The sequence below is a fragment of the Cydia strobilella genome, chromosome Z (assembly GCF_947568885.1).
Source record: "Cydia strobilella chromosome Z, ilCydStro3.1, whole genome shotgun sequence".
Classification (NCBI taxonomy): Eukaryota; Metazoa; Arthropoda; class Insecta; order Lepidoptera; family Tortricidae; genus Cydia; species Cydia strobilella.
In genome coordinates, this window is record NC_086068.1 from 15,726,075 (window position 1) to 15,741,800 (window position 15,726).

Here is a 15,726-nt window from a genome sequence, read left to right on the forward strand (position 1 = left end):
AAATTTACAAAATGCATAATAAAAATAAATGTATAGGGATTTTTACACGGGAATAGTGTTGAAAGATCGATTCGAAAGATAAAATATTCTGATTTCGTCTGGCCGATCTCAATTCATCGCGTTAAGCAAGATACCGGTGTGGCAATCGCGCTGAGCTCTAAAATTCAGTTGTAACATTTCGTAAACTGCAAATTTAACGCGCTCGCGCACCGCCCTGTGTTTTCTAATGCAATTCAATAAAATGTGGGTCACGGAATGACGCCGTGTACGCCCGTCGCTGTCAGATACGACCGCAGATCGCAGATAACGTGTATTACGGCAAATTGATTGTAGCAGATCACATTACTTATATTTTGCATCACACGAACCTCAATACTCACAGACCTAGGTCCCATTTTTTGCCGTTCATTTACGACGGAGATACTTACAATAATCATATAAAAAGTAACTAACGAGGCAGGTTACGTATATTACAGTGTTTTTTCTTGTAAATCTGCTAGCGTTAACTTACTAACATAAACCAATAATTAAACTGCTTCTTTACTTTGTTTGTCTTGTAAATGACGGCAAACTGTCCTCTGTTTTGCGGTAACAATGCAACGAGAGCGTTTGCAATGTGAATATTGCAACGCGGCGATGGTTTGTTGCAGGTTGACGATCAAATGAAGCTGCTACAGAACTCGTGGTCGGACATGCTGGTGCTGGACCACCTGCACCAGCGAATGCACAACGGGCTGCCGGACGAGACGACGCTGCACAACGGCCAGAAGTTCGACCTCATCTGTCTGGGGCTGCTGGGCGTGCCCGCGCTGGCCGACCACTTCAACGAGCTGCAGAACAAACTGGCAGAACTCAAATTCGACCTTCCAGACTACATCTGTATTAAATTCCTACTTCTGCTTAATCCCGGTCAGTATATACTTTTACATCTTTCATTTTTATTACCTACTGCCTGATCTAATTATATCGCTTTCTGTACAGCCCTCGAATATTATAATTTTACGCTATCAAGCGAATGAGTTTTTTTTGTTATTTATTGTTTTTTTTTATGGATTACATGGCATTAATCACACTCATAGGATTAGTCGTCTGTCTTGAAGGATTTTGCTGGCATTTCAGAGGTGAGGGGCATCGTGAACGTCAAGTGCGTCCGCGACGGCTACCAGACGGTGCAAGCCGCGCTGCTAGACTACACGCTCACCTGCTATCCAAATATACAGGTCACAATTCTTTTTTATTATTTTTAAGTAGGTACCTCAATAAGAAGAAATTAAAGTAAACGTAGAGTCGACCTGTTAACTCTTTTCCGACTAAGAAAGTGCCAAAGCGTAACACTGCCACTATAAACGACCTGTTTTCATAGGAATTTGTCATTATGGTGGCACTCCACACTCTGTCACTTAAAAGTCCGAGCAGTGTGCAGGTTAGCTTGGTGTCACTCTACAAATCATTACCTATGTATCACCAGAAGGACTAGAATACGAAAATATTGCTATTCGTAACAACTATAAGTACCTAGAACAAGGGATTGACAAAATAAGTAACATATCGACATAACTGTTATCGATACGTAGCTGTAGGCTGGATCGACCGAAAAGAGGACATTCGTACTTTATTGAGAAAAAATCATAACTAAAAAAATGCTATTTTTTTTTCAAAATATTAAAAACAGAAAAAAAATAGTCTGTTTTTTTTTGTATGAGACCCAAAACTAGGTAGGTATCTTGTTTCTCGGAAACTATTAGCGAGTCCGTCTTCTACCTCTCAGGACTTTATTCTCCTACTTTTATAGAATGGGAAATGATAAGCAGGTTTGTTCTGCAGGTGCCCGTTTTTTCTTACTCCAGTCAAAAGTCCACTTAACTTCGATTTTTTCTTTCATGTCTTTTTTGTAATTTTTGCATTATTTTTAAATAGTTACATGCTATAATAATAATAACAAGTTACGAATGTGTCGTTTTATTGACCACATTATTTAAGTGTTTTTTTTTTGTTTAAGTTTGTTACTAATAATTTACATCTAAATCATTTTATAAAAGATTCATATTGAAAAAAAAAATATATTCACAAAAATTAAATTATGTATAAAATATTAATTCAATTTAACTTTTAATTATTAATTTTCAATATGCCTTATTTTGAAAAAAATTATACCACATTTAAAGTTCCTTACACAACTCTCCATCGAATAGCATTTTTAAAAACGATCTTCTCAAAAAAGTACGAATGACCTCTTTTCGACCGATCCAGCCCACAGTGCGTAGGTAGCTACAGGTAGGTAGGTAGAAAATACTGATATTGTTAAATACGATAGCTACCGCTAAACACAGGACACGTCTCTTCTTTAATATACAGGGTGGCCAACTTGGAGTTATACAAGTTTTTTTGGCCGCCATGTTGTTTTGGCAGTAAGTATGACAGTTGTTGCATGAAAATTACTTTGTGTAGATACGGCAAATTTGTTATGTAGCGTTTTACGACGGAACTACGTGTTTTAATTATTATAACGTTTTACTCAACCCATTCCATCCCATTCAACTCCTTTCATGTATTGCGGAAACTCTTAAGAAAATTGCGGAAAATTCGAGAAACGGTGACATTGATTGGCCCCCAAGATCGCCTGATTTAACAGCCCTGACTTTTGTTCTGTGGGGCTATCTAAAGGGACGTGTCTATGCTAACAGGCCAAGGAACCTTCAGCAATTAAAACAAAATATTCGACACACAGTCACTGAGATAACGCAGGAAATACGTGAAAATGTGATGGAAAACGCGACGAAAAGGGTTCACATCTACCATGGTGCTAGAGGTGGACATTTGTCTGAAATTATTTTCCATGTTTAACTGCCGGCCCTAAATACTATATTTAACAAGGTATACTTAATAATTTTTATATATCATAGAATAAAATTACAAAACTACTGTTTACCGGTTGTTATTTGGCCACCCTGTATTAGCCATTTGTATGAGTTTAGGCTACCTACTGTATACAGTAGTTTTCGTTTTTATATGTATTCAGTCAGGTACTATTTATTATAGAGGACATGTACTTATTTATATTTGATTGATTTATTTATTTAATCTTTATTGCACAAAAGAAAAACTTATATTTAGTACATAAGGCGGGCTTAATGACAAAAGGCATTCTTTACCAGTTAACCTTAAGCCAAAGCGGAGACATTTATATTCTTGTAACATTTCGGTGAGCTAGACTCTTCTCTTTCCGAACAGACTCTACAACTCATTATAATTTTCTTTTTTATAAACATATTAAAAACGGGTCACTCACGTATTTTAAGTCGAAAACGCTCGACATGTTTCACTCCGTACCGAGGAGCGTCATCAGGAGCTTGCGTCGACGGTGACGGACTGGCGCAGACTGCGGGCCGCAGCCCTCCGCGCTCGGTGACTCGGCGCGGGCGCCGGTGGCGGCAGGGGGGGCGAGCAACTACCCTCGTTTACGGCATTATTGTCAAATGACGGGTTGCACACAACACTCACTACGTCATTCGCTAATGGTTCCTCCACACTGTCCACCGACGTAGAACCCAAAACAGTTTTTAATATGTTTAATATGTCTGTGTCTCACGGAAGTTTTGTTCTTTTTTATATTTATCTTCGACTTGCTTTGCTTATCAATAACAGTTGTCGATATTTCAATTTGCCAATCCCTCGTAATTGATAAAAAAAGTTCTAGGTATAGTTTTAATTATAACGCTTTGGACAAGGCTTTACAAAATACGGAACCCTAAAAAGGTTTATGAGACACTGAAACATTTGGGATGAATTCTTGATCAAATCACAGCCCAGTGTGGCTTCCGGCTACCACCAGTTCGGCACTGATAAACGCTAGCGTGGACTTAACTACATTCTATGCATCTTTCTCCCCTTGACATATTAGTGCTAGCGAGATATATATAATGATTAAATCAGAGCCCAGTGTGGCTACCGGCTACCACCAGTTCGGCACTGACAAACGCTAGCGTGGACTTAACTACATTCTATGCATCTTTCTTCCATTGACATATTAGTGCTAGCGAGATATATATAATGATCAAATCAGAGCCCAGTGTGGCTACCGGCTACCACCAGTTCAGCACTGACAAACGCTAGCGTGGACGTAACTACATTCTATGCATCTTTCTCCCATTGACATATTAGTGCTAGCGAGATATATATAATGATCAAATCAGAGCCCAGTGTGGCTACCGGCTACCACCAGTTCGGCACTGACAAACGCTAGCGTGGACGTAACTACATTCTATGCATCTTTCTCCCATTGACATATTAGTGCTAGCGAGATATATATAATGATCAAATCAGAGCCCAGTGTGGCTACCGGCTACCACCAGTTCAGCACTGACAAACGCTAGCGTGGACGTAACTACATTCTATGCATCTTTCTCCCCTTGACATATTAGTGCAAGCGAGATATATATATAGGTATAATGATCAAATCAGAGCCCAGTGTGGCTACCGGCTACCACCAGTTCGGCACTGACAAACGCTAGCGTGGACGTAACTACATTCTATGCATCTTTCTGTCTCCCCTTGACATATTAGTGCTAGCGAGATGTCATCTTCCTCGCGTTATCCCGGCATTTCTGCCACGGCTCATGGGAGCCTGGGGTCCGCTTGACAACTAATCCTAAGAATTGACGTAGGCACTAGTTTTTACGAAAGCGACTGCCATCTGACCTTCCAACCCAGAGGGGGAACTAGGCCTTGTTAGGATTAGTCCGGTTTTAAGACGGACAACCTCCATACAATACCGCGTGTTTACTATTTTTCCATTTTAGCTTTATACATATAAAATCTGTCACCTACTGCTATTTCACAAGCTTTTTATTAACTTGCAATGTACCTATGTAATTAAGTTTAGTATGTATATAATATGTAACTATGTTTGTACGGGTCTAATCTTGCAAATTTGACACTCTTCCCGATTTCCTATGAAGCTGAAAATTTGCATACATATGTAAGTCGGGTGACAATGCAATATTATGGTACCATCGAGCTGATCTGATGATAAAGACAGGAGGTGGCCATAGGAACTGTGATAAAACAACGCAACCCAATTGTGTTTGGGGTTTTTAGAATTGTCTCGATGATTATTAGTTGCCAGTGGAAAGAAAAGTACAGTCAGCGTTAAAAGCTTGAACCAAAAATGAGATTTTTGCCAAATACTTATTTGACTTCTAAACGTAAAATTCGACTTTATTGGCCGCTGTCATTTGGACAAAAGTGGAAGTAGTTTTTTTTTGTACAATTTAAGTATAATAAAAGCAGTTTTGGCATATTCTTCTTTAATGGTGCCATCTTCTAGTAGTAGCATTATTAAAGCCTTTTTAAGGGCTTAAATGCTTTATTTATGCTTTAAATCTACTTTTGTGACTATAACTGCGGTGAGTTATGTCCAATTTTACCTTTCCAAATTATGAATTGCAGTATTCACACGCAACTAACTAAAATATAAAAATAATATTTAATGTCATTGACGACCGGTCTGGCCTAGTGGGTAGTGACTCTGCCTGTAAAGCCGATGGTCCTGGGTTCGAATCCCGGTAAGGGCATTTATTTGTGTGATGAGCACAGATATTTGTTCCTGAGTCATGGATGTTTTCTATGTATTTAAGTATTTATCGTTGTCTGGGTACCCACAACACAAGCCTTCTTGAGCTTACTGTGGGACTTAGTCAATTTGTGTAAGAATGTCCCTAAAAAAAAAGTCAACTACATCTACATTATCTACAACGTTGACGATACTTGCGGCGTTGTATGGGGGTTTGTAGTTTTCTTTAATTACAAAACTGATGAAACGAAAACCTCTCAATATAAGAGTTTTGAATGATTCACGATTAGTTTCACTAGACTTATACAAAAGGTAATCACGGTCTATATCCCGGTCAATATGAGCGTCTCAATATACCTATAGTTAAAACGATAACAGAACTGATGTGATCGTGTCCAACCCAACAACATGCCCATTCTTTCATGAAGCTTTCTGTGATGCACAATATTCAGATACCTTATGGCAGGTTGTCAGAAGAGATATTAACATTAGTGACCGATAAAGCGAAAACAATGTCACGGTAACTCTGAAGTATAGTTTGCCTACAGATGACGATTAAATAACTAAACCACACATTGATCGGTTCCAACTATCATTTACAAACATACAAAGTGAAGGTAAATAATTTAGATAGATGCGCTTTTGTTGTTATAATAGCGTGAGCAATAACGGGATTGTCTATCGATTGCAGGACAAGTTCGGCAAGCTGGTGACCGTGGTGCCGGAGATCCACGCGCTAGCGTCGCGCGGCGAGGAGCACCTGTACCAGCGGCACTGCGCGGGCCAGGCGCCCACGCAGACGCTACTCATGGAGATGCTCCACGCGAAACGCAAGTGAGTACCCCCGCCCCCGCCTCGCCGCTCCTCGCCCCGCTCCCCGCTACCCTAACACAGACACTACCTTTTATTATATATGTACATGTATGCATTTAAGTAGTATTTACATTGGAAATGCAACGTTATGTCTCGTTCTAGGCCGAACGGAGGCGAAATGGTTAACCGGAGTGCCGAGCACACGTCGACCCTAGACCGATTGTACGTTACCCTATCATATGTCATATGATATTACCTTAATTTTATAAACTACTACTACTAGTTACTTTGAACGAGTTGCCAGCATCATTCACCACGGCGCACCGCTTTTTGGAAGCCTCCATTTATGGTTACTCTTATTTTACTTTCTTAACACAATTACTTATCCTGATTTGGGGCATAAGTAGGTATTATCATTCATTTGCCTGGCAACATTATAACACTGCAGTGCTTTTGCAGCAAGTCATTTATTACGCGTGATTACAGATTAGTATAGCATTTTTTTTATTAATACCATTTGATATGGGGGTGGTGCCTAAACATTTTCACATTAAGCTGATATACCTAATCGGGCCAAGCTACTTCGACGTGACAAAGTGTGAAAGTGCCATAATAAATGACAGGTTGTTTGTAGAAATTAGACGTTTATGATGACACGTCCACACTTTGTCCCACAAGTGTATGCAATGTTAGCTCGGTCCCACTCTTGTGATAAATTCCACATTATTTATATTTAATATATTTTTAAATATAAGTAACTTGTATTTAATACGGTGAAATTTAATCGGTGGTCAGGAACCATTTTTTTTAAATTCCGTAATAGATGGCGATCACATTTATGTAGCACTAACACAACTAAGTTTATTTTTACCATTCCTAATTTATAAGTAGAAATATATTATTTTTATTGTCACCCTACCGATGGTGGAGTCTAAAGAGGTATAGGTAAAACCTCTTTCCAAAGTAACAGTCATACAAAAACTAAAGACTGTGCGGAAAGAGAAGCGTCGTACTCGTAGGATTTGAGGGCGTGCCGGTTCTATTTTATGGATTTTGCTATGCTGGCAACACTGACGTAATTATAGTACGACACTAAAGGTTATGATTCTTTAATCCCTTTGTTCCGGCTTTTTGCCACAGCTCACTAAAGGGAGCCCGGTGTCGGTTTGGCAACCTAATCCTATGAATTAGCACAGGCACTAGTGACTGCCATTTCACCTTCCACCCAAAGGTCTTTACCATCTCTTGTTATTATGTCTCAGATAGGTACTACAGTGACAGTTCGATTGAAAATACCACGAATTAATAAACTAGTAGATATGAAATGACAACTTTTTAGTATGAAAACCAGTGCCGCCAAACTCATACTTAAAGTACAACACGGCATACATTAATAGCAACTTTCCATTCCAATAGGGTTTTACCGGTTGACATTTTTATAATGAATATCAACTCTAGGTAACATATACCACGGTCTAAAATATAATGTCAAAGTTATGAAACAAAATCTGTTCTTTAATTATTTCACAAAAGCTCGCCTAACACTAATCTAATACAGCTACTCAACACTAGATGGCGCTTTAATAAACTTTGAAAAAAAAAATTAAAATCGCTTACTTATCATACGCAAGTGAAGGGCTAAAGAAACCGGTATAAGTATTAAGCTCTCCGATTACGCAAATTTTGTTACGGAGCTTACGGATACGTTACACTGGTGGGTCCGAGATATGTACACGCCCACGAGAAGCCAGCTGTTGAGAGCTGTCTAACACACCAGTGACGGCAGTGACGGCCGAAAACAAAAGGTCATATGTGACTGTAAGTTCCCATTATATAATACTATTTGCCATTCGCTGTAGCATTTGAGTAGCGTAAGTTATTTGACATTTAGGATATCGAATATTCTAGTCAAATATAAAGAATAATGACAAAAGAGTATGAATTCTAAGTTCTTAGAAATAAAATAGAATTTTATTAACGTATAACGTAAATAATGCCAAACAAACTGTATTTTTGTGTTTATTAGGTTACATTCTAAAACAATATTTTCTGGTTATAGAAAATCCCTCTGCGTTAAAGATTTTTTAAGTTGCTATTATTTCTGCAGTTTAATACTGCACAATACGGCGTTTTAAATTTAATAAACAATATTTTGTTACATAAACATACGTGTCACATGAACGTCATTCAACGTATGTAGTTAACAAAACTACTGATCATAAGTCTGTGCAGTGCATAAAGTGAGTCGACCACGACAATATGTACAAAACACGGGAACGGCCACTTGCCATCTCCATCCTACCCCGTGGAAAATACATGCGCATACAAAAAACTAGATAGGTTCTAATTTACTCCAATCTGCCCAGTCCAACAGTTATTTTAGCACAAACCTGGATAGGTAGATTGGGTAGGTAATCGAACTGTAATTTTAGTATCGGGGACATAAAAACAGTGAATACTGAATAGGTTGGTCTTATTGGGATTGTTCGAATCACGATATTTTACTTCGTCGAGACACTGCAAAATATGTAATAATGTTTCATAGCTAAAAATAAGAAAATATCTTCAATGAAAAACTGTTATTTATTAAAATCGAAGTCCGAGGGCTTACCGCGAACACCGAAGTTCGCAAATTGCGGACCTCTTTCTCTGTCACTCTAATTACGCCCTGATTGGAGTAAAAGAGCAAGCCTGCCTTCAATTCGGGAACTTCGGTGTTCGCGGTAGCCCCTTTAAATCTAAATATTCAACGTGACTTATGATTGAGCTAGCTTCAGAATAACCAGAGACACTCATCGAACTGTCTTCATCTAAACTGGATGTGCTTGAATCTGACATGTGGATTACAAATTATTGCATATCATCTAATAAAATGGTATTTTATTCGAGATACCTTAGGTACTTTTACTCAGTCCTGAAAATAAATTATACAAACATTAAATATGACTAAAATGCCAAAGTATCAAAACTATTAGTCAATAACTGACTAATAGTTTTGATACTTCACGAATCAGATCACGAATGACCTTCATTATTTACGTAAATTAATATATTTTTAATAAATATATTTACCGATTATATACCGGAGACTAATTACTTACGGGGACTATTAAATTGGTAATTATTTCATATTAAATACAACATAAATACCCGTCATAGCGGAAGCACGTTGTGTGACTTTTGTAAGTCGATATAGTCGGCTTTTAGTTAGTTAGTTAGTTTTGCTGGGCATTTTCCGCAACTCGACATCCAATGTGCCTATTTTGCGTGAAACGAGGTAGCGCTACTCTAACCACCCCAGCTGCTCCACGAAGCCTAGCAAGGTCTTCAGGTTGCTAGTTGCTTCCTTTAGTGTGCATGGATTTCCTAGGTATTTGCTCCTATATACTTCTACCTGTTTACGGTCTAGGAGAATATGTTTTGTTGTTTCTTCTTCTGCCATGCACGCTCTGCACATGGGGCTGTCCGTTTTACCCATGATATGTAGGTGTTTGTTTAGTGTGTTATGTCCTGTTATTAATCCTACTATTTTACGTAGTTGGCTTCTTGGTGTTTTCAGTAATATTTTGGTAAGTTTGTGGTTCAGTTCCGGTAGAATTTCTTTGGTTTGCCTGCATGTCTTCATTTCATTCCAGTACTTGTTGTGCAGTTGTCTGTGATGTTGTTCTAGCTGGTTGTGTATGTAGGATATTGGTAGAGGCATAATTGGCTCGGGTCCATATGCCGGTGTTTCTGAACCTTTCCTGGCCAGTTCATCCGCTGCATCGTTTCCTCTTGATCCACTATGCCCCTTTATCCATTGTACTCTTACTTTGTTGCCTTCTTTGCTCACTTCAGTGAGGCTTCGATGGCATTCAAGTATAAGCTCTGAGGTAAGTTTGTCGCTGCATAGCGCTTGTAGTACCGATTTACTGTCTGACAGTATTAGTATGGTTTCGTGTTTCACTTGTCGTCTTGTAATAGCATTGCAAGCTTCTATTATTCCTACACATTCAGCTTGGAATACCGTATTGTGTTCACCAAGGGGTTTTGTGATGTGAATGTTCAGGTCCTCTGAGAAGACACCACATCCTGTCCCTTCGTTTGTTTTTGAGCCATCTGTGAATATTCTTAGGTTTGTTTGGTTTAGTCCTTCTTTCGGATCTTCTGTTAAGGATATGGCGTAATCTTTCCAGAAGATCATAGTTTTTGGTATTTTGTCGATAGGCATTTGGTATATAGTCGGCTTTTAGCCGTTCTCTTCCCGCTGACAAAACTGAACAATATAAAAAATATAATTTCCGTTGTGGTTTTATGTACGGATTTATCCTGTTTCGATAATATTTTATACATAAAACTTGCAGTTTTTGTAAATAAAAATACACAATGACTTCTGTCATTTGTTTACTTTTTAAAAGACAGGTGGCAAAGGTTTGGTTGCCATATAAAATTGATAATGTTAGTTCCCGTTTCTGCCACGACGCTTCTCTTTCCGCACAGACTCTATCAGCAATAAGCTGAGTAGGGTGTCCATGTATCCAGTGGTTATTAATTTTAACGATATCATTAACTGTAATTATTAGATGGTGAAGTAAATTGCACGGGATCGCGAGATCGCGATAGTAAGAAAATATTTTTCAACTCCTGATCACCGATTAAATTTCACTGTATACAAGTAATTATTATTAGAGATGCCACGAATATTCGGCAACTATTCGTATTCGGTAAAACGAAAAATTACTCAATAAAAATAACCAAAACTAGGTATATTTAATATTTAAAATGTATTCTGGGAAAGTAGTTAACTACGAAGACCCTTTTTTGAGCATTTGTTGATTACAAAATATTTTATTTTTATCATGGGTCTGAATAAGACTAACTAACTACTACTCTACTCGCTCGACAAACTAAAAACGGTGATAAATAGAGATACTACTCCTAAAATAAAAATACGTGTCATACCTCGTTGGATTCGGAATGATTTATGGAAAAATGATTTCGAAGCGTTTACTAGCACACGAGAAATTTCTAAAGTTATAGACAAAAAAAGGGGGAAAAAAAAGATATTTATTTTTTCGCCAATATCTCAAAAAGTATTAATATTGAAGAAATCTAAATAAAATATTATTAAAGAAGAGGAAATTTACAGTAAAGAAGTCCCTACTTGAAGAACTATATCTCCATTATTTATACTTTTTATTAACGCAGCGCCTCATTTTCGGGAAACGCACGCGGCGTGGAAAAACGGTGAATATTCATTTGAAAAAAATATTGTGTAGTTTAAACATGTCAAAGAATGTAATACTGTTATATTTTATCTTAAAGTTATTTTTTCAACAAGTTCGGCAATTATTTATTAATTCCGCTATTGTAAATTTAAAATAATTGGCGTAAAAATATTTCGCCTCGTGGAGCCCTTCTTATATTCTTTTATACATACTTAACAAGATCACGTCATAATAGTTTTAATAAAGTTCATATTTTGCTTAAAATAAGTTTTAGAATAATAGTGAATATTAACAAAAACCGAAAAATCAAGGTAAAATTATAATGTTGTTTTATACATTAATATAACCTAAGTATTTATTTTTTCAGTACATGTACATGAGAAGGGCTCTGCAGGGCAAAAAAAATACGATAATTATTTAAAAAAAAATAGTTTACAATAAAGATAATAACTAAGATATTTTTTTAACAGTAATACACTTTCTGATATTTTTAATCACACCATTTTTTTTTTCAAATTTGTAAATGAATATTTAACACCTTTAATATAATATATAATGTTACGTACCCATCTTTTACACGCCGCGCGCGTTTCCCGAAAATGAGGCGCTGAATAAAAAGTTCAGCGTTGAATAAATAATGGAGATAAGTAATTAAATAAGTAGGGACTTTTTTATCGTAAATTTTCTCCTCTTTAATAATATTTTATTAAGATTTCTTAAATATGAATACTTTTTGAGTTATTGGCGAAAAAATAAATATCTTCTTTACCGCCTTTTTTTGTCTATAACTTTTGAATCTTTTTGCGTTATTACACGCTTCAAAATCATTTTTCCGTCAATCATTCCAAATCCAATCCTTGGTATCACACGTATTTTTAGGAGGAATATCTCTTTTTTTCACCGTTTTCAGTTTGTCGAGTAGACGTACATTCATTAATTCTGTTCAACAACGATATATCTTAGCAAACGTTCGTTGTGCTTTGTTGGCGAACAGTTTTCATAATAATTGTGACTCAAAATATACGGCGCTTCGGCCGAGAGGGGCCGAATATTCGGTATTCGGCCAAAATAAAAAATTCGGCGTCTCTGATTATTATGTTACACCTAAATAAATGTGTTCATTTGTATGTTCGGTTAATTATGATGTGCAAACTCGGTATTCATGATTAATCCGTAATAGCGAGTACATATCATTACTACATTATTTCCTATGTTAATAACACGTCACACATTCATGCTAAATACCAAATACATGTAGATATTTACGCTACTTAAGTCACGATTCATCTTTGGTTATTTAGTTTAAAATTGCTGATTTATTTAAAATTGTTATGTTGTATTTAAATTATTATTAAACAAAAAATGGCCTACAGTTCGTAGTAAACTTAATGACTGTATGTACATAGGTAAGTAGGTAGTTTCTTCACTGATTTCGGATAGGTACCCATATGTGATTCCGTCAATCTTTCGTCAGTTACCTACATTTCACATTGAAATAAATAAGGTTAATCGGGGCTATTGTAGCTGTGGGATTATTATATCATAATAATAAAAGATACTCCTTCTCCGGATACGGATCACTGAACTTAACTTAATGCGTCTTGTTTATGTGAACACAATAATAAAATTTAAGGGATCCTGTCTTTTCGCCGAAAAAAGTATTGCCGAATTTCACTTGCCAACCAACTTTTCGCAGAAGTTTCATTTGGCCGAATAACTTTTAACAAATAATTATTTCCCAACCATTTCATTTCCCAACCCCATAGTTAGAAATGAAAATGAAAATGGAAATGAAAATGACGTACTAGGTTGGGTTAGGTTGGATTATGTGAAGTTGGGAAATAAAATTCGGCCTAATGAGACTTCTGCGAAAAGTTGGTTGGTAAGCGAAATTCGGCAATACAATTTTCGGCGAAAAGGCAGAGAACCAAAATTTAATTATTACTCAGACGTCAGAAATGTTATCCTGTGATTATCGCTATCCATTTATCTTTTCTATTTTAGTAATACATATAATTAAAAATCTTCCGCTTTACACTTCCTAATGAGAATTCTAAAGAATGCTAGTCAATTATCATTCATTGAATAAATTAAAATTAGACAGGCTGCGGAACCGGTGTAAATAAAATGACTCAAATTGGCAGGGGGTGGCACCCGTGATACTACATGAGATCCAGCGACGCTTGTTGGTACGTTCATCTGGGCGTTTCCCCCGTTCCAATGTGAAGGAGCCCGGAATCCGCTCACAAGAATTAGCATTTACTATATACACCGACCCTATGTTCCTTCAACTCAAAGGGATCCTTATTGAGATTTCGGTTTGTGAGTGAGTAGCCTGCTTGATGGTACCTTAATAGATTTGTTGCTCTGTGTCAGGTGCGGTTTCCTGCCAAGCGACGCCATTGACCCGCATTCGCCCATTTAGAGTAAGCATTCCCTTTGCGTTGTTTCGCACCCGCACGGTGTTTGCACGTTCATTGCTCAGTTCAGTTGGATTTCGAGTAGGTTGCTTTCATTTGCAACAGTTACAACATAACAATACAAGTTGTTATATATTTTTGTATGACTTTGAAAACTGTTTTATGTATAATGTCTTTCCCCTTTTTTAATTGTTTTATTTTCTGACGGTGGTCTGTGTTAGCAAAGTACACTCAGGGAAGCTAGACGCGGATGCCCATTACATAGCCCATACTCTACTAACTGTAAACCAATAGCGGCGGCGGCGGAAACATATTCATATTACTGTACGGACCTAGTAACTAGGCTAGGCTAGGCTGGGGCCTCATACAAATTATGTACCTATAAGAAATTCACATTTATCCCATCATTAACGATTCATATAATAATTGTTATTGTATTTTAATTTACTTATATCAACCTCAACTTTTCCACCAAGTTCAATTGAAGTGAATCATTAATTTTAATTTCTGCCTTTTTTCATCAAAATTATTAATGATTAATGTAATACTGTAAATAGTAAGGTTGCACAGATTTGAAAAAAAAACATCGATAGCTCGAGGAAAGCACTTTTTTAACTTTCAAAGCCATTAAATTAATCAATAATTTACTTAATCATTGAGATAGATACATTTGAGTTATTTTTAAAAGCATATCCAATTATATGTCACGTATAATCAATCGGTTACTTACTTTTTTTTCCACAAATTTATAATTATTTGACACGCCATGGGCCACTTTTTGACAGTAGACACTTTGAGATAACAGCACACATACTCACTTTTGGTTTCCGTACCAATCATTTCGCACATAGCCAGCAATAGCCGTATATAATATAAGCCTGAATTCTGTTATCTTCATAAACCAAATAATTTACCTATCCAGTAACAGTTTTCAAAAACGCATAAGTTTCAACTTACATCAATTTTTTAGTCCCTAATTGAATATATTGTATTAACGAAAAAACAATCCAAATAATCCACGATACATGACATACTTACCTATATTGTTAATAATCATTAACAGATCAGTCAGTCAAGTAATTGGAGCCCCAAGCCTGACGTCCTAGTTCTATTACGTAAGTATGTCATGTTATCAATAAAATACTAAGGGTTACATTTCTTTGTCGATTCGATAATTAGTAATCCTGACAAAACATCGGTGTAGGGTTGGAGCCGGCGTAGTTTTTATCGCGTATATATCTTTACTTGAAAATAGTTGTATCGTTAACTAGCCTTATGAACCGATTTTGCAAGTACAACCAGCCTTAAAGTTTATAGTCTATGATGGTTCATTATTTTTAGTATGTGGGTATTTTTGCACTTTGTAGTTTTTCCTCAGTCACCCGTTGACCACGAACGCTGTAAAGGGTTCGAAACGGCGGGATGTATTATAAGTTTAATATACGCGATATAATCCGTTTTCATAGTTTTATTTCATAAATAAAGTTTAGCTAGAAAAATACTGAAAATCTCTAGGAAACTGTTGATTCAGATTCATATCTGTTAAGACTATCGGTTCGATTATCTCCCAAAGTATTTATTTAAGCAAAAACGTTACCCTCTCTGCCGTTATTGGGGAGCATCGTGAGGTCACGAGTATTCTATCACGATGCTGTCCCGAACCGGTTAAAGCTGGAGTTACCATGGTTACCAGTATAATTTGACACTAGGTTAA

The 15,726-nt window shown here is 36.8% G+C and overlaps 1 protein-coding gene across 5 annotated transcripts in view; it reads left to right on the forward strand.

The window, feature by feature from the left end:
• Positions 1-15,726, forward strand: part of LOC134754269 (nuclear hormone receptor FTZ-F1) — a 65,317-nt gene that overhangs the window by 32,482 nt on the left and 17,109 nt on the right. The window contains exons 3-7 of one of the 5 annotated variants that reach the window (XM_063690486.1): positions 651-909; positions 1,120-1,220; positions 6,264-6,406; positions 6,548-6,607; positions 13,969-14,035. In XM_063690486.1, the coding sequence (XP_063546556.1) occupies positions 651-909; positions 1,120-1,220; positions 6,264-6,406; positions 6,548-6,607; positions 13,969-14,017 (612 nt within the window). In that variant the 3' untranslated portion in view covers positions 14,018-14,035. The remainder of the gene's footprint in view (positions 1-650; positions 910-1,119; positions 1,221-6,263; positions 6,407-6,547; positions 6,608-13,968; positions 14,036-15,726) is intronic. The other 4 variants (XM_063690485.1, XM_063690488.1, XM_063690487.1 and 1 more) reach the window with 4 other exon arrangements.